At 53.5% G+C, this 25,800-nt stretch overlaps 1 protein-coding gene across 1 annotated transcript; it reads right to left on the reverse strand.

Annotated features, from left to right (window-relative positions):
- Positions 1-963: 963 nt before the first annotated feature.
- SMIM35 (small integral membrane protein 35) lies at positions 964-24,194 on the reverse strand (the record flags this gene model as incomplete). Its single annotated transcript, XM_079789204.1, has 4 exons — positions 964-1,063; positions 1,704-1,737; positions 2,649-2,765; positions 24,170-24,194. The coding sequence occupies 4 exons, from the start codon at positions 24,192-24,194 to the stop codon at positions 964-966; spliced, it is 276 nt and encodes a 91-aa protein (XP_079645330.1).
- Between the last annotated feature and the right edge of the window lie 1,606 nt (positions 24,195-25,800).

The raw sequence follows: 25,800 nt of genomic DNA on the forward strand, positions 1-25,800 counted from the left end.
ATGTCCGCTCTAAGGTCCCTTCGCTGGGCCGGCCTTGCCTGGGACACACAGAACCCAGGAGGCAGCTCTGCCATGCGCCACCCAACCGACAGGAGCCTGAAGACAGCATGTTCTGGACTGTTCTCAGCACTCCCCCCAAAATGGTCTGGGAGGCGCTGCGGCTGGTCAGTAATTTCTGTAAGTAACCACTGCTACCCTGTCGGACTCTGTCCCAGGGCCTGGCTCTCCCAGACCCCTCAGGCCACAGGGCAGATGCGACCAAGGGGCCAGCTGGCCACGAATTGGCCCTGGCTCCTGTGCTTGGAAAGTCCAGAAAGGAAGCGCTAGAATGCTGCTTCCTGGACAGGGTGCCATGGAACCCAATGCCTCAGCAAAGGGTGGAGACATAGAGCTCTATTCTGGAAGCTTCCATCCGATGAGAAATAGACACTCCTCATGCCCAGCAGGTGGCTCAGCTGGTTGAGTGCTGGCCTGTGACCCAGAATGCTGCTGGCTGGATCCCCGGTCAGGCCGCATGCCCACGGTTGTGGGTTCAATCCCAGTAGGGGGTGTGCAGGAGGCAGCCGATCCATGTTTTTCTTTCACTGATGTTTCTATCTCTCTCACCCCCTCTCCCTTCCTCTCTGAAATCAATAAAGAATATGTTTAAAAAATAATATAAAGTAAAAAAGAAATAGCACCTCCCCAGGACAGAAAGGAAGGACATGGGCTGGGTGGCTGAGTGGGCGGGAGGTGGGAGAGCCTGGCCCGAGCCCTGGTTTCTGAGATCACCTCCCCGCCCCCCCCCCCCCCGCAGTGCCCGCTCCCCAGAAGGTGGTGAGTGACGTGGTCTCTGGGTTCCCAGCGGTCCGGGGTGCTAGGTGTGGGTGCCTGGACTTCTGAGAACCTTGTTGGGACCTCAAACTCGCTCAGAGCTCCCCCAGCGCCCACTCACCGCTGGGGGCTCGGGGCCGAGGCTGCCCGTCAGATGAGCCTGCTGGAGAACTGCAGGTGGTCGTCGTTTGGGCCGCTGAGGTGGCCGCTGATGGTGAAGGGGGGCGCCATCTCCAACTCCTTCAGGTGCCTGAGAAAGAGGGGCCAGCCCAGTCCTGGGGGCTGAGAGCCCAGCTGGATGGAGCCTGGGAGGACCTCCTGGCAGACCCGCTGACCCGCTGGCGTGCCTTCCCGACGGGAGCCGCCCCTCCCTCAGAACAGAGGAGGCCGCCCTGGGCAGAGGGACCGGTGGCTCAGCCCAAGAGGAGCCCTGACTCCTGCTCCCTGAACCCCCGATTGTCTTCCTGTGCTCCCCTCTTTCAACACCAAATGCTGCCTGAGGGTGTGTTGTGGTCAGACCTGGAGGTGAAAGGCCTGAAGACGGAGGCCGTGAGCCTCGGGCCCTCAGGCACTGGCACCGGCACAACAGCGCCTCCTGCAGAAAGGAGGAGGCAGAGGCCGGCGTGGCAGGCCCGCCCGGGGCGAGGGGGGGGGGGGCGGGCGGAATGCTAAGAGGATCCCTGTGGTCAGGCTCTTGCATGGGCTTGTCCATGTTCAAGTTCTTATTCATGGAATGTTCTAAATGGACCCTGGCTCCTTCCTTTTCTCTTGTCGGCCTGGGGGACAGGGAGGAGGCGGGGAGAGGGAGCGGCAAGTTTGGGGGCCCATGTGGTTCTTTCTCGAGCACATTCACCTCCCCTCCCCGCCCACACCTGCTCTGTTCTACTCACCGGACCTGGTACAAGTTGAAGACAAAGCTAGGCCCTAGGAAGACAATCCAAAGAGAGAGGGTCAGTGCGCAGGGGCCGCTGCCTGTCGCCTCGGGCCACCGTGCCCCTCACCCTGCCTGGGGGAGCGTGGGGCTGCTCTGGGCCTCAGGGAGGGCAGGTTCCTGCAGCCTCTGCCTCCCGCCCCCTGCCCCATCTTTGCAGACTGAATCTCCAACTTTTGGGGGGCAGATCTGCCACTGGGGGTCCCTCTGTTAAGGGTGCTGATGACCCTGGGAAGGGAAGGAAGCAGTCCTAGCTTGGAGCCCCAAAGAGCAGACTTGGCTTCAGTCCAGACTCCCCCACTTTCCAGTCCTGACTGTACCCTCACATCCTCATCTATAAATCACAGAGACCAAGAATGTCATCCCTGCATGGAATTTTAAAGAAAAGCATCTTGGGAAAAGGTGCATTGGCACATAGTAGGTGTTCAGTAAACATTCGTGGGAGCTGTTGGAGTGGCTGCGGACCTGGGAAGCGTTCTCTCCCTCCCGCAGCCCGCGTGCCCGCCCAGCTCTCCCGGATCCATGGGAAGGGCAGGTATGTGCCAGGGGTGGGAGTGTCACGCCACATCCCAGGAGACTCCCGGGGCTGAAGCACCAGCCAGCTCAGGAGCGGCCTCGGGACCCTCCGTGGGGAGAGAGCCTGGCCTGTCCAGCCTGTTGGTGTGGCCTCGGGACCCACACGGGCCTTGGGGACGCACTCCTGTGGGCTCTGCGAGGAGAGGGACCAGGCTGCTCGCTGGGGTGAGAGGAGCCCCCACGCCCTTGATAAAGCCCCAGTCCCCCTCCCCCCACCTCTAGTGCTCAGCCGCCCACTCAGGTCTCCAACCACCGTGGCCACCACAGGAAACACTTTGCATGGCGCCCCACCCAGCTCCCCAGCTGCTGCCCGGGGGGCTGCACTCACCCTCCCAGCAGTACCCGCGCTGGTACCACTTGGCCAGGCTGTAGCCCAGGATGGACATGAGCAGCAGCGAGAGCCCCACGCCCAGGATCAGGCCCAGGGTGCTGATGGCATCCTCACCTGCAGGGACACAGCACCTCACCCAGCGCCCGCGCCCTCACCCAGCTCTCACCCAGCCCTGAGCCCTCACCCAGCCCACAGCCCTCCCCCAGCCCTCCCCCAGCCCCCAGCCCTCACCCAGCCCCCAGCCCGCCCCCAGCCCCCAGCCCTCCCCCAGCCCCCAGCCCTCCTCCAGCCCCCAGCCCTCCCCCAGCCCCCAGCCCTCACCCAGCCCTCAGCCCTCACCCAGCCCCCAGCCCTCACCCAGCCCTCACCCAGCCCCCAGCCCTCACCCAGCCCTCAGCCCTCACCCAGCCCCCAGCCCTCACCCAGCCCTCACCCAGCCCCCAGCCCTCACCCAGCCCCCAGCCCTCACCCAGCCCTCAGCCAGCTCTGAGCCCTCACCCAGCCCTCACCCAGCCCCCAGCCCTCACCCAGCCCAGAACCCTCTCCCAGCCCCTAGCCCTCACCCAGCCCAGAGCCCTCTCCCAGCCTCCACACCTGGCCGCACCCGGTCCCACAGCCAGCTCTTCCTCCCCACTGCCATTGAAATCACTGTCCCCTGGGAACTTTGATCTGAGCTAACAGTTTTGCTAAGTCATACTAGGATGTGAATGTCAGATACCTGATTTTTTATTTTATTTATTTACTAGAGTCCCGGCGCACGAAATTCGTGCACGGAGTGGGGGTGTCCCTCAGCCCAGCCTGTACCCTCTCCAATCTGGGACCCCTTGAGGGATGTCCGACTGCCCTCTCACAATCCAGGACTGCTGGCTCCCAACTGCTTGCCTGCCTGCCTTCCTGAAACCGCTTCTGCCTGCCAGCCTGATCACCCCCTAACCATTCTGCTGCCAGTCTGATTGATGCCTAACTGCTCCCCTGCCAGCCTGTTTGCCCCCAACTTCCCTCCTCTGCTGGCCTGGTCACCCCTAACTGCCCTCCCCTGCAGGGTTGATCGCCTCCAACTGCCCTCCCTTGCAGGCCTGGTGCCTCCCAACTGCCCTCCCCTGCTGGTCATCTTGTAGTGGCCATCTTGTGTCCACATGGGGGCAGGATCTTTGACCACATGGGGGCAGCCATCTTGTGTGTTGGAGTGATGGTCAATCTGCATATTACTCTTTTATTAGATAGGATAGAGGCCTGGTGCAGGGGTGGGGGCAAGCTGGTTTGCCCTGAAGGGTGTCCCAGATCAGGATGGGGGTTGGGGCATGGGGCGGCCTGAGCAAGGGGCCTGTGGTGGTTTGCAGGCCAAGTGGAGGCCCTGGTATCTGGAATTTATTTACCTTCTACAATTGAAACTTTGTAGCCTGGAGCAGAGCCAAGCCTCCTGCTCGCTCCATGGCTGGCAGCCATTTCTGTTGGGGTTAATTCACCTTCTATAATTGAAACTTTGTAGCCTGGAGTGGAGGTCTAGGCCAGCCAGGGCAGGTGGAAAGCTTGGCTTCCTCCATTGCCGGGGGCAACCCTGGCCTGCTGTCTCCAGCTCCGTGGCTGCCGCCATTTCTGTTTGGATTTGTTTACCTTCTATAATTGAAACTTTGTAGCTTGAGTGGAGGCTTAGGCCTGCAAGGGCAGGCGGAAAGCTTGGCTTCCTCCGTTGCCTGGGAAACCTTGCTCTCTGTGGCTGTAGTCATCTTGGTTGAATTTATTTGCATATCTGCTCCTGATTGGCTGGTGGGTGTGGCTTGTGGACGTGGCTTGTGGGTGTAGCTGAGTTAGGGTCAATTTGCATATTACTTTTTTATTAGGTAGGATTTTTGCATATTATTCTTTTATTACTTTTTGCATATTACTCTTTTATTACTCTTTTATTAGGTTGGATTTTTGTTAATCCTTACATGAGGATATTTTCTTTTCCCAAGAGAGAGTGGAAGAGAGGAAGAGAGACAGAGAAACATTGATGTGAGAGACACATGGATTGGTTGCCTCCTGCATGTACCCTGACCAGGGCCAGGGAACCTGCAACCCAGGTGCGTGCCCTTGACTGGAATCGAACCCGGGACCCTTCAGTCTGAGGGCTGACACTCTATCCATGAGCCACACCGCTGGGCAGACACCTGACTCTGAGTGTTGGCTTACATATCCAAAACGTCCTCCCTGCATAGAAGCAGCTAGGAGCTGAGAGGCCTTCCCAAGGCCACGGGCATCCACCCACAGGAAAAGGCAGTGCTGTGGGGGAGCGTCCGGGGGCTCGCCAGCCCGAGGCCTGCTGGTCAGGAAGGCAGCCTGGGGGCCCACAAGCTGAGACTGCAGGTCCTGGTTCCCTCCCGCCAAGCCCCTGTGCCAGGGGAAAGGCACGAACCCATGGGCTCTGTGTGCTGCTTATACTCATCGCTTCTTCCCTTTTTGTGGTATGGCTTCTAGCTAATTTATGTTATTTGTAAAACCAAACCAAGAGACACAGAGAAGAAGAGAGAGAGAGAGAGAGAGAGAGAGAGAGAGAGAGAGAGAGAGAGAGAGAGAGAGTGTCAGTCCTCGGGAGATGCGATGGGCTCCCAGGGAGACAAACCTTCGCACTTGGCGGGAGGGAAGAGGTCAGCCCCGCCCCTGCAGACCACAGGCCAGAGTGTGGGGGGTTGTCGTGCCCCAGGCTGGTGATCCCGATGGGGGGCTCCGGGGTGCTGGGAGAGCCCAGGAGGTGTGGCTCCTGCCCCCACCCCTTGGCACAAGCTCAGGTCCACTCTGTGAGGTGCGGGCCAAGCAAAGCCTCCCCTCCCTGGACTTCCATGCTCTCCTGAGAAACAAGCGGCGCCGTGGCCTGCCGGGAGCGGTTGGGATGCTGAGGGAGGCGCCAGGCAGGGCACGGGGAGAGGACCGGCGCCCGCTGCGTGTGGACAGGCCGATGGCCTCACTGCTGCTGTCGCTATGGGATCAAACGGCGCCTTGTGGCTTTACTGTTCTGCAGCCCACGCCCCAGCCAAGCCTCTCCCGCTCCATCCCCTGGCCCTTCTTCCCAGTAAAGCTCAGCACAGAGAATGTGACAGCCAAGTGCAGAGCACAGCGGGCCCCTCACTGTTCTGGATTCCAAGGGCCCGCCCCTGAGAGCAAAGGGGAGGGTCCACAGCTTAGACGGAGCAGCAAGCCTCGCCTCCTGGGCACACGGAGTGGCCTGCAGCCTGGAGGGCGCAGGGGACAGCCTGGCGAAGAGCGAGCCCTGGAACCATCGGAAAGACGCCAAGGGGCGCCTGATTCTCGATGCAAACCTGAGCCCAGGGAGGCAGCACACTCCCTGGATGGAGCTGTGGGAGCCGAGAGCCCAAGCCCAGAGCCGAGAGCCTGGGGGGGGGGGGGGGGGGGGGGCAGAAAGAGAAGCCCCGTGAGAAGAGGGATGGGAGCCCCTGGCAGGCAGCGCCTCGGAAGGCTGCAGGAGTCGCTGTGCCCTGTCATGGTGGGGGGCAACCAAATGATTTCTGTCCCCAAGGAAGCAGGGACGCCACAGAGAGGCTGGGAGGGACCCTCAGCTGGGGGCTGGGCACAGGCCGGTCCGCTGCATGGCTGGGGCTCAGAGCCCATCCCAGGGGATGGCCACTGCAGGGCTGCACCAGGGGTGCCAGTGTGAGCAGATGGCATCCGGGATCGGGCATCCCTCCCCCACCCTTACATCCCCAAGAAAAGTGGGGAACAGGAACCCCAAAGCCACTAACGGCATCTTCTCTGTGCCGGGCATTGCTCTGGACACTTGTGTTTTGGCAATAAAATAAAATATTAAAATCCCTGCCTCGTGGAGAGTATATTCCAGTGCAGGGAGACAGACAAAAGCAAAACAAATCAGACAATGAGCTGGGAGGTGACACGGCGCGGGGGAAGGAGATGGAGCGTGGCCAAGCTGAGGGAGGCCGGGAGGCCAGTGAAGAATGTGGCAGTGGAGCCCGGCCGCGTGGCTCAGTGGTTGACCATTGACCTATGAACCAGGAGGTCAGAGTTCAATTCCCAGTAGGGCACAGGCCTGTGTTTCCTGTTGGATCCCCAGTGTGAGGCGAGCAGGAGGCAGCCGATCAGTGATTCTCTCTCATCATTGATGTTTCTCTCTCTCCCTCTCCCTTCCTCTCTGAAACCAATGCAAACATATTTTAAAAGAATGTGGCAGTGGAGGAGAAAGCCCTAAAGGCGGTGAGAGAAAGAGCTCACCATGGAGACGGAGACTGTGGAAGGTTCCAGGCAGGAGAGCAGCAGGTACAACTGAGGCAGGAGCATGCCAAGCAGGTTCCAAGCGAATCAAGGAGGCCTGAGTGCTGGGGGGTAGGGGGGGCGGGAGGAGGGCCGGCCGCCAGGGAGGGACAGGAGCCAGCTCACAGGTGCTGATGGCATAAGGGGAGTCGTTCTCTGAGCAGCACGGGCAGTCGGGAGAGGAGTGGACACAGCGAAGGGGCGCCCGCCCGGTGTTTTATAGGGGCGCCCACCCGGTGTTTTATAGGGGCGCCCACCCGGTGTTTTATAGGGGCGCCCACCCGGTGTTTTATAGGGGCGCCCGCCCGGTGTTTTATAGGGGCGCCCACCCGGTGTTTTATAGGGGCGCCCGCCCGGTGTTTTAAAGGGGCGCCTGGCTGCGGTGCTAAGAGCAGAGGGGGAGGAGATGCTGAGGAAGCAGGAGACGTCAGGAGGCGGCTGCTGAGCCCAAACAGGAGCGGCCACCGGAGGAGCGCAGTGCAAGGAGCCGCGTGGCCCTGTCCGAGAGACGGTGTGGGTCACGGAGTGTGTGAGGCAAGGCCTGGGGCGTGGCCCCGCGTGGGGACGGGTGACTCAGCGGGTGTGCCTGTGGAAGCTGGGGTTTTGAAGGGTTTCGTCAAAGAAAAGTCTCTTGGGAACAGGAAGTACCAGAAGGAAAGCACCAGGTGGGGAATCACGGCCTCCAGAGACCCGCGGGGAAGCCTCAGCGGGCTCAGCCGGCCCAGCGGCGCCTCCCGCGTGGGGGGCCTGCAGCCCCACTCAGCCCCTCTCCCTCCTTTCTTTCCCAGGCTGCTCCTTTACTGACATTATTCACAGAGTCTCCCTTTTCACACCTTGACACTTTTATGATAAAAAAAAATCTGTTAATCCTCACCCGAGGATATTTTCCCATTGACTTTAGGGAGAGAGGAAGAGAGAGGGAGAGACAGAGAGAAACATTGATGTGAGAGAAACACATCGATTGGTTGCCTCCTGCACAAACCCTGACCAGGGCCCAGGCCGGGGAGGAGCCTGCAACCGAGGTACCTGCCCTTGACCGGAATCGATCCCGGGACCCTTTGGTCCGCAGGCCAACGCTCTACCCACTGAGCCATAGCGGCCAGAGCTGTTATGAAGTATTTGATGCACAAGCAGTGCATAGAACAGCCTGGTGAGCATCGTGTGCTCCGCCTCACCCCCGGACACGTGAGAGCGTGGCCACGCGGCCTCCTCAGCGTGGGTTCCAGAGCGGCCCCGCCTCGCCCTCTGAGGGCTGTTGTCCCAAAGCTGCTGTTGCCTCCCTGTGCATGTTTTTAAATGATTGCTTCATGTTTTCCCCATAACGTGAAACACGTGTGTGTGCACATGTGAAACACGTGTGTGTGCACATGTAGATATCATTGTTTTACATGTTTTCAAACTTTACATAAATGACATTAGGTTCAGTAATCACAGTTAGGACACTAATTTACCTGGAATTCATTTTTGTACATTATAAGAGAAATTGCAAAATACTGAAAGCTGAATAATACTGAAAACACAACATATTAAAAAAAAAGTGGATTGCCCGGCCGGTGTGGCTCAGTCGGTTGAACGATACTTCCAAGATGGCCGGTTCGATTCCCAGTCAGGGCACATGCCCAGGTTGCCGGCTCCATCCCCGGTAGGGGGCGTGCAGGAGGCCGCTGATCGATGTGCCACTCTCACATCAACGTTTCTCTTTCTCTCTCCCTCTCCCTTCCTCTCTCTCTCTAAAAATCAATAAAAGTATTTTCTTTCGATGCCGATCGAGGAGACAGTCCAGGAGAGACTAAGGCAGTGGAAATTCACAAGACGAGGTGAGACAGCATAAGGGGAGAACCCCAGAGATGTGCAGAGCGTCCCCCAAGTTCAGGGATGGGTCAGTGCATGTGAGTGAATGAACTGCCTGAAGCCAGAAGGAGGTCATTGGAAAGGATTCATGGCAACAGCGTCTAGGGTTCCAAGAGGGCTGAGAACAGTGCCTGTGCCCGAAAGTCAAACTGGGAAACCTGGACGAGCACCCAGGAAGGTCTGCCGCAATAGTGGGCGCAAGCAGCCCAGGCTGCTGCTCCGGGCCCACCCAACACACCATAAAAGCAGGAGCAGAAGGATGAACTGCTTCCAGGTAAGCCGACGGCTTCCCAGAACATCGATAGGAAAACAAAAACACCCGGCTCTCAACCAGGTAAAGTGCACAGGTCCAGCCTCCAGTCAGAGGTGCCCACGCGTGCAGTGCCTGGGACCCGGAGTGGGGAGGACAAGGGACCTACTGAACCAGCCGAGCTGACAATGATGCTGGAACTGGTGTGTGTGTGGCGGGCGGGGGGGGGGGGGGGGAGGGCGCGTACAGGAGCTGTGGTGACCATTCCACATGCTCAGAGGCAGGGAGAGAGATTCAGGGTATAAACAAGACCAAGTCATATTCCTGGAAGGGATCACCCCAATGTTTAAGATTAAACGTGCTTTGAATGGGAGTAACTGCAGGTTGGACATTGCAGAGGAAAAGCGTGGTGCCCAAGGAGACCGGCAATAGAAGCAACCCAACATCAATGCAGAGAAAGCCTGAGCCGGGCAAATGAGGGCATCCACGCCGTGTGGGATTCCAGCAGCCTAGTGCGTGTGTAACTAGAGTCCGCAAAGGAGAACAGAAAAGTATCTGAAGAGATATGGCCAAAAGCTTCCAAATGTGAAGAATCCACCAAGTTATTTCTTCAGCCCGGCTGGTGCAGACAATATACACTGAGTGGCCAGATTATGATGATCTCTGAACATGTAATAATCTGGCCACTCAGTGTATATCCTATATAATAAAAAGCTAATATGCAAATTGTTCCCTTGACCAGGAGTTCGACCAGCAGGCAGGCCGGCCAACGGCCCATGTCCCCTCCCCCTGGCCAGGCTGGCCAGACCCCACCCATGCACAAATTCATGCACTGGGCCTCTCATACACACACACACACACACACACACACACACACACATATATACACTGAGTGGCCAGATTATTATGCGTTCAGAGATCATAATAATCTGGCCACTCGGTGTATTTCCTTCCCTACCAGGAGCTCCGGTGCCCAAGGCTGATACCGTAACTTCCTCTTTCCCTCTTCCCGGGAGCCAGCTGTCCTGAGGCAGGAAAGGGCTAGGTTTCCTTTCAGTCAACCATCCTTAAGAACCCCCTTTTCAACCACAGGGTGTGTGCGGACTGGAAGGTGTGCAGGACAAGGACAGCGTCTCTGGCAAGAGCTTGGGGCACGTGGTTTTTGTGTTGCTTATAAAGCGCAACAACAAATATTTAGAACTGAACAAAGCTGATGGGTAAGTAGCAGAAATTGAGAAGCTCACCCCTCTTTCTCTCCTGCGGGAGGCCCCAGCCAGACTGCTCCTCAGAAATCGCGTGAGGAGAGCTCTGCTGTCGGAAAAGTTAACGGGGAACGGGGAATCCTTCACTGGGACGTTCTAAAGGGAAATAAATTTCAACCAACTCTGATACATTCCATTAGAGTGCAGGTTTTATATACATCTTAGTAACTGTGAATTTATGGTAAATTGATAAGCTTAATAATAGCTGTTTCCCTCCACAAAATCCAAGTTTAAGAAAGGGTCAACAGAACAACATTGGTCCCAAAGATAGTGCTAGAGGTGGAAATTCTGTCATATTTTTCAAATAGGTTGTCAGGTACATCACCTTTCATTTTATTTATTTTGTTTTTTATTTTTATTTTTGCTTAAGTTAGTTTTTTTTACTTTTTAGGCTGCAGTATTATTGCCATTGTAAATAGAGCTCAAAGAAGTTAAATAATTCTCAAATCCACAGAGCTCTACATGTCAGAGTTGCAGCCTGGCTCCAAAACCTTTCCCCATAACTTCTGGCTGTAAAAACCTGCTGGGGTTTTGGCTGAGTGAGAAGGAGGCTGCCAGAGTCCCAAGAAGTTTCTCTTAAAGGACCAGCTCACTTGCTCTGAGCTCCTGTACTAGAGCAGCAGCTCCAATGGCACCCATAAGACTGTCAGCTGATTTCTCAACAGAAACTCTGCAGGCCAGAAGGGAGTGGCAAGAAATATTCAAAGTGATGAACAGCAAGAACCTACAACCAAGATTACTCTGTCCAGCAAAGCTATCATTTAGAATCAAAGAGCATATAAAGAGCTTCCCAGACAAGAAAAAGCTAAAAGAGTTCATCACCACCAAACCAGTATTACAAGCAATGTTTAAGGGTATTCTTTAAGAAGACAAAAAAAAGATAAAAAATATGAACGATAAAATGGCAATATACTAGTATACATATCTAACCCAATTACTTTAAGTAAATAGATTAAATACCCCAATCAAAAGACATATGAAGGTTGAATAATAAAACAAAACCTTTACAGATGCTGTCTACAACAAACTCACTTCAGATTGAAAGACACACAGACTAAAAGGATGGTAAAAGGTATTGCATGAAAATGAAACAAACAAAAAAGTTGAGGTAGCAATACTTATACCAGACAAAATAGACTTTAAAACAAAAGCTATAACAAGAGACAAAGAAGGGCCCACTTGTTTGTATATTAATTTCTGGGTATTTATCCAAAGAAACAAACAAACAAACCCCCCATAAAATTGAAAAAAAATACATCTGTATGTTCATTGCAGCATTATTTTCAATAGCCAAGATATGAAAGTGTCTGTCAATAGATGAATTGGATAAAGAAGGAGTGGTACATATATGCAATGGAATATGGCTTACCTATTAAAAAAGGAATTAAGTTAACAACATGAATGGACCTAGAGGGTATTGTGCTGCTGAGTGAAATAAGTCAGACAGAAGAAGACAAATGCCATATGATTTCACTTGCATGAAGAATCTAAAAAAAACAAAATAAATGAACAAGCAGAACAGAAACATACTCAGAGATACAGAGAACATGTTGAAGGTTGTCAGATAAGAGGGAAGTTGGAGGGATGGGTGAAGAAGGTGAAGAGATTAAGAAGTACAAAGTGGCAGTTACAGAATAGTCACAGGGATGTAAAGTACAGCCTAGGGAATTTAGGCAATAATATTGTGATAAGTATGTGTGCTGTAAGATGGGTACTATGTTTACTGGGATGATAACAGTAAGTTATATGTGTAATCACTGCGTTGCACACCTGAAACTAATATAATATTGTATGTCAACTTAAAACTAAAACAATATTTAAAAATATATCCACAAACCAATTCATGTGATACACCACATCAACAAAATGAAGAATAAAAATCATATGGTCATATCAATAGGTACAGAAAAGGCATTTGACAAAATCCAGCACCCATTTATGGCAAAAAAAAAAAAAACTCTCAGCAAAGTGAAACTAGAGGGAACATGTCTCAACATGATAAAGGCCATACATGACAAACCCAGAGCTAACTTCATACTCACCTGGGAAAAACTAAACGCATTTCCCTTAAGATGAAGAACAAGACAAGGATGCCCACTTTCACCACTCTTATTCAACATGGTACTGGAAGTCCTAGCCACAGCAATCAGACAAGAAGAAGAAATAAAAGGCATCCAAATTGGAAGGAAAGAAGTAAAACTGTCATTATTTGCAGATGACATGATACTGTACATAGATAATCCTAAAGATTTCACCAAAAAACTACTAGAACTGATAGATAAATTTAGTAAAATAGCAGGAAACAAAATAATGTCCAGAAATAGGTTACATTTTTATACACCAATAATGAGCTATCATAAGGGAAACTAAGAAAACAATCCTATTTACAATTGCATCAAAAATAATAAAATACCTAGGAATAAATTTAACCAAGGATGTAAAAGACCTGTATTCAGAAAATTATAAGACACTGAGGAAGGAAAATGAAGAAGATACAAATAAGTGGAAGCATATACTATGTTCTTGAATAGAAAGAATTAACATCATTAAAATGTCCATAGGATCCAAAGCCATTTATAGATTCATTGCAATCCCTATCAAGATACCACTGGGGTATTTCACAGAACTAATAATATTCCAAAAATGTATATGGAACCAAAAAAGACTGTGAATAGCCACAGTAATCTTGAGAAAGAAGAACAAAGTTGGAGGAATCATGCTACCTGATATCAAAATATACTACAAGACCATAGTAATCAAAACAGCATGGAACTGGCATAAAAACAGGCATATAGATCAATGGAGCAGAATAGCGAGCACAGAAATCAACCCATGCCTATATGCTCAATGAATATTTGACAAAGGATGGAAGAACATACAATGGGGTAATGACAGTTTATTCAACAAATGGTGCTGGGAAAATTGGAGAGATACATGCAGAAAAGGAAACGAGCCCACCTCTTGCACCATATACAAGAAGAAACTAAAAATGGATTAAAGACTTAAATGTCAGACTCAAAACATAAAACTCTTAGAAGAAACCAGAGGCAATAAAATCTTGGACATTTCTTGTAGTAATATTTTTTCTGATAGATCTCATCGGGCAAGGAAAACAAAGAAAAAATAAACAAAAGGGACTACATCAAACTAAAAAGGTTTTGCACAGAAAAAAACAACCATCAACAAAATGAAAAGACAACTCACTTTTGTGAATGGGAGGAGATACTGGCCAATGTCACATCTGTTAAAGGGTTGCTATCCAACACTTATAAGGAACTCATAGAACCCAACACCAAAACCACAAACAACCCAATTTAAAAACAGGCAAAGAACCTGAATAGACATTTCTCCAAAGAGGACAGGCAGATGGCCAATAGACATATGAAAAGATGTTCAATGTCACTCATCAGAGAGATGCAAATCAAAACAGTGAGATATGGCCTCACACCTGTCAGAATGGCTACCATCAACAAATCAACAAGCAAGCGTTGGCGAGGATGCGGAGAAAAGGGAACCCTAGTGCACTGCTGGTGGGAATGCAGACTGCTGCAGCCATTATGGAAAACAGTATGGAGTTTCCTCAAAATTTTTAAATGGAACTGCCATATGACCCCGCTATTCCACTTCCGGGTATATGTCTGAAGAAACCAAAAAACACAATTCAAAAGAATATATGCACCCTATGTTCATTGCAGTGTATTTACAATAGCCAAGATATGGAAGCAACCCAAGTGCCCACCAATAGACGAGTGAATTAAAGCGCTATGGGACATTTACACAATGGAAGACTACTCGGTCATAAAAAGAAGTAGCTCTTACTCTTTGTGACAGCATGGATGGACCTGGAGAGCATTATGCTAAGTGAAAATAGTCAGAGAAAGATAAGTACCATGTGATTTCACTTCTACATGGAAGCTAAAGGACAAGATAAATGAACAAACGAACAGGCTCATAGATACAGAGAACAGACCAATTGTTGCCATAGGGGAGAGGGTCGGCGGGGGGGGTGGGGGATGAAAAAGGTAAAGGGATCAAGAAGTACAGATTGGTAGCTACGAAACAGTCTTCGGGAGGTAAGTACAGCACAGGGTATGTAGCCAATAATATTGTAGTAATTATGTGGCACCAGGCGGGTACTGGACATACCAGCGGGACCACTTAAGTATATGATTGTCTAACCACTATGCTGTACACCTGAAACTAACACGAAATAATATTGAATGTAAACTGTAATGGAAACACTTTTTAAATTTAAAAAAGAAAAATCTCTGAAAACTTGTTTAAAAAAGTAAGAATGTGTGGTTTATTAACAAAGACCACTGCTTCTCTCTCCGCTCTCAGCTCAGCAAGGGGGAGACGCAATCCACACTACTGCCCCCAAGAAGACGGGGCTCCCTCGCCCCACAGCAGCCCGCCGGAGGTCTTTTTTCCCCGGAGGAACAGAACTTTAGCGTTTCTCACTCTGTTCCCAGCTGCTTGTGCTCAGGCTAAGTTCCACATGAGGGGAGTCAAGAAGTGAGGACTTCTCTATGCACCCCTATGTTCATTGCAGCATTATTCATGGTGGCCAAGACATGGAAACAGCAAAGACAACCATCAACAAAGTAAAAAGACAGCCCACGAATGGGAGAAGATATTCACCACTGGCACATCTGACAACAGGTTAATAGCCAACATTTATGAAGAAGACGTGGCCATACACACAGTGGAATACTACTCAGCCACAAGAAAGGATGAAATAGAGCCATTTACAACAGCATGGATGGACCTTGAGAACATGATGCTGAGTGTAATAAGTCAGTCAGAAAAAGCTAAGAACCAAATGATTTCACTCGTGTGGGATATAAAACTGAAACGTATGAACACAAACAGCAGTGTGGTGGTTGTTGGGGGGTGGGGAGAGAAGGGGGTCCTAATATGAGGTGACAGGAGAAGACTTGACTTTGGGTGGTGGGCACATGGTGCTATATACAGATCTTATAACTTAGAAATCCACACATGAAACCTATACATTCATGTTGACCAATGTCACCCCAGTAAATTTAATAATAATAAAAAAGAAGTGAGGTTGCTTAGGGGTGGGAGGTGGAAGGGATGGGGGGTGGGTGTTGTAGCTAAAGTATATGGGCTGTGGTTGTTGTTATTTGAGGTGATGAAAATGTTCTAAAATTAACTGTGTGTCCCAAATTGTGTGGGAGTGAGATAGGGGTAGGGATAAAGAGAGACTTTCCAGTTTTGTCTTAGTGTTAGATTGAGTCATATAAAATTGCCATGTTTGTAAGGCAAAAACAGCTATCAGTAACGTCATACCATTCTAATTTTTTGCAACAGAAATAGTTGTGTAATAAAAAATATGATACATGTGCCCTAACCAGTTTGGCTCAGTGGATAGAGCGTCGGCCTGTGGACTGAAGGGTCCCGGGTTCGATTCCGGTCAAGGGCATGTACTTGGTTTCGGGCACATCCCCAGTAGGGGGTGTGCAGGAGGCAGTTGATCGATGTTTCTCTCTCATCGATGTTTCTAACTCTCTATCCCTCTCCCTTCCTCTCTGTAAAAAATCAATAAAATATATATTTTTTAAATGACACATGTAATAACAATAAAAGGACAGGTATCTCCTTCCACAAAACTAGACCCTAGGGGTTGGGAAGGAATGAAGTGGAGCACAGGAGTTTCAGGGCAGAGAAAACACGCGTGTGATGTGATATGGGGACACATCCTCATACATTTGTCTCTAAACCCATAGAACATGCAACTCCCTAAGGTGAACTATGGACTCCGGGGGATAATGATGCCTCAGTGCAGGCTCATCATCTGTAGCAAATGAACCATTTGGTGGGGGGTGTTGACAATGAGGGGGACTAACATGTGTGGGACCAGGGGGATATGGGAAATCTCTTTTCTTCAATTTTGCTGTGAAACTAAAACTGCTCTAAAGAAGTAAGTTCTTAATTTTAAAAAATTAGAAATATTGGTTTGCTTACTGCCTCCCCAAATGTTAACCTTGCTTCCAATTAGTCTTTCGACTCAGTACCGTGACGGGCAGACACGGATCTCAGCCCGCAGCCCTCCCTACGTCTCGGCCGCCTGCAGACCCGCGTCCCTCCGTGGTGTGAGACCAGGGATGAGGCTTGGAGTCCCGCCCTCTGGACGGTGACCTTGTGACTTCAGGCAAGATCAGGTTTCATTCTTCACCTGTGTCAAACAGAGGCATAAATGTTCACTTCCCATGGGGACTGTGAAGGTCCAGGAGCTGCGTGTGCAGAAGGGGGCGCAGCATGGCTGCTGACACATAGTAGTAACATTCAGGAGTCATTTCCTCACCCTGGTGTTTTGGCTCAGAGGATAGAGTGTTGGGCTGTGGACTGAAGGGCCCCAGGTTCAATTCCAGTCAAGGGCACATGCCCGGGTTGTGGGCTCGATCCCCAGGAGGGGGGGTGCAAGAGGCAGCCAATCAGTCAATGATTATCTCCCATTATTGATGTTTCTATCTCTCTCTCCCTCTCCCTTCCTCTCTGAAATCAATAATTTTTTTTTAAATAATCATACATTACTTGCCTTCACTGACAGGGAAATCTTCTAGAATAGTAGAGGGCAGCTTTGCCTGGATCTATCAGCACCTCTGAGCCCAAGGACAGACGCAGCCGGGCACCCAGCTGAGAGGCCACACAGACCTCCCGCGGCCCACGCCGACCAAACGCCTGCCGTGGACCCGGGACGCAGACCTGAGCGCGGGTGGAAGTCGCCTCCTGACAGATGAGGACCGCCCGGACGTAAACAAGGCTGAGGAGTGTGCGGGCCTTTCTCTTTGAGGACGCCCTGTGATCTGGCCACGTGCAGAGTAGAGGGACGCACACAGGAAGAGCAGCATCACCCCAGCAGACGATCGCTTCGTGAAGGGCATGCGGGAGCCGCAGGAGAGCCTGCGTCCTGGTCCCTGTTCTGCAGAAATGCCATCGCAGCATCAGCTCGCTCTCCGCCTGCTCAGCCTGGGCCGCAGCCCACACCCTGATCCAGACCGCGGCTGGAGTGGACCCACGCTGAGTTTAGACGCGCTGGGCAGTGGTGGGCAGTTCCCTAATCCCTCACCGTCCCCTAGCAGCTTCCAGGACGGAGCTCCCGGGGCCCACCCCACACTGTCCATCCAGCTCTGCCAGGTCCGGCCCGGGAGTCTGAGGTCTACAATAAACTCCCAGGAGCCTCTGGTGGCCAGGCCCCCCGCGCGGGCCTGAGGGAAGAGGGGCGCTGCCAAAGGCTGTCATCTGAGAGTCAGCACAGGGAGTTTCCCAGCAAATAGCTCCGGTAGCTCACACTGCGGAGGAAGAGGTAGGAGTGGTGGTGAGTCTCCTGAAGGTCAGACACCAAGGTGCGTAGTGGGGTGGATTGCTATGAGTCAGAGTTTGAGGTAAATAAACACATTAGATTTCTTGGTAGATGCCAGTCCCAAGAACACTTCGCTTCAGTACTTCTCTGAGCAGCACAAAGTCAACGAGAAAATTAGAAGTGAGGCTCGTTTCTACGAAGGGAGCCTTAGAATAAACAAACCGCTGAGCTGCCTCCCACGTCCACTGTGGTGACTCCGGAGAAATGACCCGGTGGGTCTTAACAACAGAGAGACACAGAGATGAACAGAGAGAACATGCAAAGGCTGAGACCCGAAGCACCCATCAGAAAGAATGTAAGCAGCCCTGTGTTCACAGCAGCACAATTCACAGTAGCTGAGATCCGGAAACAGCCCAAGTGCCCATCAGCACAAGTGGGTAAAAAGCTGTGGGACATCTACACCATGGAATCCTATGCAGCATAATCCTATGTCTTACCCTTGAGACAGCATGGAGGGACCTGGAGAGTCTCATGCTAAGTGAAGTAAGCCAGTCAGCGAAAGACAAGTATCACATGATCTCACTCATAGGTGGGTCCAGAGACATGGGAGCATGGAGCAGAGTGCGGAGTCTCTGAGGGAAGGCGGGGCAAGGCGGGTGGTGGGCGGTGATCAACCAAAGACCTTGTGTGCATCTATGCATGGCCCATGGACACAGACAGTGGGGGGGTGAGGGCCTGGGGCAGGGGGCGGGGGCGGGCTGCAGGGGCTCAATGGGGAAAGAGGGGACGTATGTAATACTTTCAACAATAAAGAATTATTTTTTAAAAAGGCCCAGCCCTGGCCCAGCTCGGCTCCATGGTTGCATCCCGGGCCTTCTTGACACCCACACACGGAGCCCGGCTCTCCTGCCGCCTGGTCCCGGGCAGTCTCGGCCCCAGCGAGCCAAGATACCACCCAGGGGAGGCGCACCTGGACACCTGCCGCCAGCCCCGCCATTGCAGAGGGCCCCACTTAAATTGTCCTCCCGGGAAAGCACGGGGAGACGCTGCCCCTGCCGGGAGCGGCTGGCCCATGAACAAGAGAAGCAAAGAAAATATTCCAGCCGCCCCCAGTTTGGAGCAGAAGATGTGGCCATTCCGCCAGGAGGGCCGGTCACCTCCAGGAGGGCCGGACACCTCCAGGAGGGCCGGGTCACCACCAGGAGGACTGGGTCACCACCAGGAGGGCCGGGTCACCACCAGGAGGGCCGGGTCACCTCCAGGAGGGCCGGGTCACCACCAGGAAGGCCGGGTCACCGCCAGGAGGGCCGGGTCACCACTGGGAGGGCCGGGTCACCGCCAGGAGGGCCGGGTCACCACTGGGAGGGCCGGGTCACCTCCAGGAGGGCTAGGTTACCACAGGGAGGGCCGGGTCACCACCGGGAGGGCCAGGTCACCTCCAGGAGGGCCAGGTCACCTCCAGGAGGGCCAGGTCACCTCCAGGAGGGCCGGGTCACCTCCAGGAGGGCCGGGTCACCTCCAGGAGGGCCAGGTCACTGCCAGGAGGGCCGGGTCACCACAGGGAGGGCCGGGTCACCACAGGGAGGGCCGGGTCACCTCCAGGAGGGCCAGGTCACCTCCAGGAGGGCCGGGTCACCACAGGGAGGGCCAGTCACCTCCAGGAGGGCCAGGAGGGGAGGGCTGGGTAACTGCCAGGAAGGCTGGGGCCAGGAGGGCCTGGTCACCTCTCTCTCATTTCCTTCCCACAAGCGCGTGCCTGCAGCCCAGACTGAGGGGCTGCAGAAAAGACCAAGGAAAACCCTAAAAGTGTTGTCAATAATCATAGCACACTACTTTTGTAATGAAAATTTTTTTAACTTAAGTACTATTTCGCTGAACTTACCATGGGAGGTCACAAGCCTGAGCTGTAGCAGCCGCAGGGACGGCAGCCCGGACCCCAGGCCCTGCGGGCAGGAGGCCAGCAAGCCCAGGAAGGGGAACGGCTCTGCCCAGGGGCCGCCAGGAAAGCTGGTCCCAACCGCCAGCCCAGGGGTCACCGAGAGTAACTCGGAGGGAAGCCGTGATTCTCACATGCTTGTTCACCTTCTTATTTTTTTAAAATAGCAGATCCTACCTGCCATTATTTATTTTTATTTTTTAAACATATTTTTATTGATTTCAGAGAGGAAGGGAGAGGGAGAGAGAGATAGAAACATCAATGATGAGAATCACCACCGATCAGCTGCCTCCTGCCTGCTCCCTACTGTAATCGAGCCCACAACCCAGGTACGTGCCCTGACCGGCAATTGAACCAGGGACCTTTCAGTCCAAAGGAAGATGTTCTATCCACTGAGCCAAACCATCTAAGGCCCTTCTTGATTTTAATCTCTATTTTGTTCTGTGTGCTTTATAATGGTCATATACACCACAGAATAAGTACAACTATCCTATCTAATAAAAGAGTAATATGCAAATTAGCCATCACTCCATGACAAGAATGGCAGCGCCCATAGACACAAGATGGCGGCACTCAGTCCTCTCTGGCCCGCCAGAGACCCCCAGTCCCAGGGAGGGCTGCCGATGAGAGCCGGCAGCATGCGGCCCGGGCTGTCAGCCTGGGAGGCAGCCGCGCCCCCCAGCACAATCCGCTACCAGCCTCAGCCCGGGCCCCCCGGCGCGATCCGCTCCCAGCCATGGCCCGGGCTGTCGGCCTGTCAGCTGGGAGGCGCCCGTGCCCCTCTCGGTGCGTTAGACTCCCAGCCTCGGCCAGGGCTGTGGGCCTGGGAGGCAGCCGCGCCCCTCTCAGCACGTTCCACTCCCAGCCGCGGCCAGGGCTGTGGGCTGGGAGGCATCTACACCACACATACACCCCCGCCCCCCATCGATCAGCTCCCAGCCGCAGCTGGGGGTGTAGGCCTGGGAGGCAGCTGCACCCCCCAGAGCGATCCCCTCCCAGCGGCAGCCTGGGGTGTCAGCCTCCAAAGGGCCTGCGCCCCCATGGAGTGATCCCCCACACACACCTATAGCCTCAGAACTTCCCTTACCCCCAGCTGAGTGATTGGAGATGTGGGGGGATATCTGGGCAATGCTGCCCAGCAAACCTCTCCCATTGGGTAGAAACTTCTGACCAGGTTAGAGAGGTAAATGGGTTTTGTTTAAAATCTTTAGAAACCACAAAGGAAATGTCTGAGGTAGGGTTTCACATCGGAAGTAACTTACAACTAATTTCTGAAGGCAAACGGGGACATTGCAGTTACATTACTGGAGAGTACCCCGAGGTCCGGAGGTTGGCTCTGCAATGGCGGTGGCGGGTGCTCCCCACCCTGGTTCCAGCACCTCGGGCAGGGCTTGAGCCCACCCAGGAAGGCCTTTTCCCCTACAGTTTTCACCAAGGCAGGGAGGTTTTGTAGGCATGAATAAGAAGTGCCCACACACAAGTCCTGAAGATGCCGGGGCCGGCAGAAATAACAAACAAACCGGGAAAAGAGCAAAACCAGAAACACCACGGATCCCATCATAAATCATCTTTTTCTTCAGATGACCGTGTGTTTCCCTCTTCTTCGTCTTCTGGAAGCAAGACAGATTCAAGTACTGAGGATTCTACCAACGGAAAAATTAAGAGAAAGAGAGGACAGAAAAGGAATAAAAGGAGATAAGAAAGAAAGGACAAAAGATGAAACTTCATGAAAAAGAAAGAGAAGGAAGAAAGGAAGAAACAACCACATGATATCACCTTTCCAAGGTCTCATGAAATTCCTGTTTAAGGAGTTTCTTTTATGACACTGTTAGTTTGGGTTTACATTTTTACTGTTTTGTCAAGACCACAGCAGGTACACTGTCCAATATGTTAAAGAAAAAAACCCTATCTAATAAAGAGGGAATATGCAGGGGAGGGCAGTTTGGGGTAACTGGGCTATCAGGAGAGGGCAGTTGGGGATGATCAGGCTGGCAGGGGAACAGTTAGATGTCGATCAGGCTGGCAGGGGAGTGGTTAGGGGGTGATCAGGCTGGCAGGCAGAAGCGGTTAGGGGCAATCAGGCAGGCAGGCAAGCAGTTGGGAGCCAGCAGTCCCAGATTGTGAAAGGGATCCCAGATTGGAGAGGATGCAGGTTGGGCTGAGGGACCCCCCTCCCCAGTGCACGAATTTCGTGCATCGGGCCTCTAGTAATTTATAAATGCACTAGAGGCTCAGTACATGAAATTGGTGCACGGGTAGGGTCCCTAGGCCTTCCTTCCCCTGGCTGCTGGCTGCTGGCTGCTGGCTGCTGGCTGCCGGCCGGGGCCTTCCTTCATTCCATGCTGCCCCCTGCTGGTTAGCACATGTCATAGCGAGTGGTCGAACTTCTGGTTGCTCAAACTCCTGAAGGGACAATTTGGATATTATCCTTTTATTATATAGGATAAGCATGAGACTGCACACTCCAAACTGTTCACACAGGGGAGGCGGGAGCTGGACGTTTGGTGACTGAGTGTACATTCTCGCTACACGAGCCCTGACTAGAGGCTGAGGAGGCTGCCCTGAATGGAGGCTGAGGGGGCTGCCCTGAATGGAGGCTGAGGGGGCTGCCCTGACTGGAGGCTGAGGGGGCTGCCCTGACTGGAGGCTGAGCGGGCTGTGGCATGCAAACCACCCGCACTCGGTGTCCCGGCAAAGGGTGGGCCCAGGCTCCCTGGAAGGAGGCTTTGTAAAGTCTATAGAGTCCTGGGAGGAGGCGGGCAGCCTGCAGAGGGGCCTGCCCTGAGCACCGGCCCTGCCACACGCCAGCAGAGCAGCCTCGGGTGGGCCACTCTGAACTTCAGGCTCATCTTCCATCAGTGAAGAGCTAATGAGGGACATCCCTAATGGCCTCGCTGTGAGGCTCAGGTGCCGTATGAGGGAAAGGGGATCATAGAGCATCTTCCTCCTCCTGGGCCTTGTCCCAGGCACAGATGGCCCCAGAGGCTGGGGAGCTCTGAAGCCTGCAAGGAGGGGGTGCCATGTGCCAGCCAGGGACCCTGCACTGGGCACAGCCCAGGCACAGCAGGTCTGCTCAGGTGAGCCAGGAGCCATGCCCACCCAGCCACCTGCCCCCAACCCTCAGCTGTCCCCCAGCTCCTGTCACTGCTGGGGAAGGAGGGGAGGGAGGGAGGGAAAGAGGGGAGGAGGGGGGAGGCTTGACTCTTCTTGGGATCTCTCCTCGGGGGTCTGCCAGGCCTTGGGGTGCAGAGGAGGGAGGAGGCAGCTGGCATGCCACAGGGCAGGCTCCCATTTGGAGCACCAGGGGTCCTCCTGCCTCACAGCCTGCTTTTCCCCAGGCTTCCTCCGGACTCCACCTCGTGCCTCCTGGAGAACTCACGGGCTGACCCCCGGCTCATTCCCACCCACCTACTTCCTCCAAGAACTTCTCTGGAAGCAGAGCCGGGCTTTGCCTCAGACCACGCAACCGTTTCTGATCCCTGCCGTTTGGGGAAGCAGGAGAGAGGGCTCTTCCGTGCACCTTAGTGGGGGGTGAGGGGTAGCAGCTGGCCTATCTCTGCCTGTGTGGGGGCCAAGAGAGGGTCAGGGGAGGTCAAAGCATTGCCCCCGCGGCTGGCGGCACAGAAGGGAAAGCATCCTTCCCCTGTTGTGCAGACTGTTCTGACGTCTACTGCGCTCCGCAGCGGCCTGAGACGGTCAGCGTCTCACACAAAGGCCTGTGGCTGCCCCTCCGTCGCCGCGTCCCGGCCAAGCCAGGCTGTAGCCGGCGCAGTGAGTGAGCCGTGACTCAGCTCTGTCCTGCTGGGTTAACGCCGCATCTGCTACAGCAGGCGCCCGGCACTGCTTTGGGGATGAAAGCTGCTGGCATGCCGGGCCACCTCTCCCCCCGCCTTGCCCCGACTGAGGCCTCCGAATCAGACACTGGCTTTGGGCCGCCTGTTGGTCTTGCCCGTCAGAGCTGAGTCTCCGCGATGCCCCGCACAGATGAGGTCTCACCGGTGTGAGGGCCCAGCAGCCCAGGCGGGGAGAGGCTTGAGCTCCCCACTGCAATGCAGGCCGGTCGCCAGGCTGCCATGCCCTCACCCCTGTGTGCCCTCAGTACACACGGGTGGCACACACCGTCGCCAGTAAACACCGCCAGGAGGAAGCCTCCGGGCCCAGCTGGGTCAGCCCTTCCTCCTGGCCCCAGCACACCCAGGGCAACTACTCCGCGTGGAAACTTCAGTTTTGAGGGTCTGCCTCCATTGTTTTTCCTTTTTTAAAATATTTTTTTGTTGATTTCAGATAGAGAGTGGGAGAGGGAGAGAGAGATAGAAACATCAATGATGAGAGAGAACCATTGCTCAGCTGCCTCCTGCATGCCCCCTACCAGGGATCGAGCTCGAAAGCCAGGTACATGCCCTGACCCGGAATCAAACCCTGACCTCCTGGTCCGCCTCCCTGTTCAGGCTGTGGCCCCTGCAGGCCTGAGGCGGGCTTATCTGATTCTGTATCCCAGAGCCTTCCGGCTCAGAGCTGGTCCCTCCCAGGCGCTGGGCAAATGCTTCTTGAACAACTGAATCCATGAATGTTCCTAGTGCTGGGGACAATGACAGGGTGGTTTTGAAAGGTCAGAGTTCAGTCCTGGAGACTCACCTGCAGTCACACCCCTGCCACCCATCCTGGACACCTTCTGCTCCTCCAGGAAGCAGAACCTGAGACACGGTACCTGGAGCCTGTGCGCCCCCTCGTGGCTGATATGGCCACCTGCACCTTCCCCCAAGAACTGGAGTTTCTGTAATCCCCTGGCCTGGAAGCAGCTATGAGGACACGTGTCACGTGATCATGAAGACCCCCACCTCGGACCCAGCTCCCCTGACAGTGGAGCTGGGACGTCCCACAGAAGGAAGGGGAAGTGGATGCAATGCCCAGGGAAGAACATGAGCAACAAAAAGAGAGGACCACCGAGAGGGCCCTGAGGACGCAGGGCACAAGGCCGAGGAGACAGGAAAGACCCGGACGAGGAAGAGAGCAGGCAGAGGTCGCTGGAAGACAGGCAAATCCTGGCACACCGCTGGCAGGTCACACACCCAGGTCACGGGTCCTCAGCCAAGGCGGCTCCCCTGGCCACAGGGCAGGGCCGGAACACTGGGGTGGTCGAGTGGATTTCGATGAAGAGGGGGTGGAGAAAGGAGCACCACAGAAAGGCCGCGTTTCCCAGAGAAGCGGGGGGCCAGGCGGACCAGGCTCAGGAAGCTGAGCAGTGGAGGGAAGGAGCGCCATCGGCAGGGCAGCAGGAGGGGGCGTCCAGGGAGACCTGTGAGAGGGGGGTGGCGTCGCAGGAGGAGCTGCTGACACTCACCTTCTTAAGGAGAAGGTAGAACGGGGTTCAGAAGGATTTGAGGGGACAAAGAACAAATCTGCCAGTAAAACGGAAGGGTGGAGAACCGAGATGGCAGCGTAGGTAAACGCGGGTACTCACCTCCTCCCACAACCGCAAAAAAATTACACCTGACATACGGCACAGCCATCATCCAGAACCGCCTGAAAGCTGGCTGGCTGGGGGCCCTACAACTCGGAGTACAGAAGAAGGCACACTGAGGCTGGTAGCAGGGTGGAGTGCGGAACGGGCTGGACCGACTCCATGTGTGGCATTTTTTAATCACGAGGGATATTGTGGCTGCAGAGGCTGCCCTTGAGGAGCAAGGGGTCCCAGCCCCACAGCAGCCCGCCCCGCCCAGGGGTCCAGAGCTGGGAAGAGATGCTTCTTGTCAGCTCAACGCCATCCAGGCCTTCACCGCACTGTGTCCCAGGTAGTGCATGTGCATGTAAGTTTTTCAGATGATCCCCTCACCCCTCTCCCATCCCCCTTCCCTCTGAGACGCCTCAGTCTGTTCCATGTTCCCATCCCTCTGATTCTATTTTATCCATCCGTTTATTTTGTTCATTAGATTCCTTGTTCATTTATTTTTTTAGATTTAATTTAGATATGTATTTATTGCCATTTTATTGTTCATATTTCTCTTCTTCTTCCTCTTCTTCCTAACTGCTTTTCTCTTGCTGCTTGTAAGATTCTCTCTTTGTCTTTAGTCCTTGGCATTTTAATTATGATGTGTCTTGGTGTGGGTCTCTTTGGGTTCCTCTTGTTTGGGACTCTGCAATTCCTACACTTGTAAGTCTATTTCTTTCACCAGGTAGGGGAAGATTTCTGTCATTATTTCTTCAAATGGGTTTTCAGTATTCTTGCTCTTTCTCTTCTCCTTCTGGCCCCACCATAATGTGAATGT

The sequence above is a fragment of the Cnephaeus nilssonii genome (genome assembly GCF_951640355.1).
Source record: "Cnephaeus nilssonii genome assembly, chromosome: 13".
Classification (NCBI taxonomy): Eukaryota; Metazoa; Chordata; class Mammalia; order Chiroptera; family Vespertilionidae; genus Cnephaeus; species Cnephaeus nilssonii.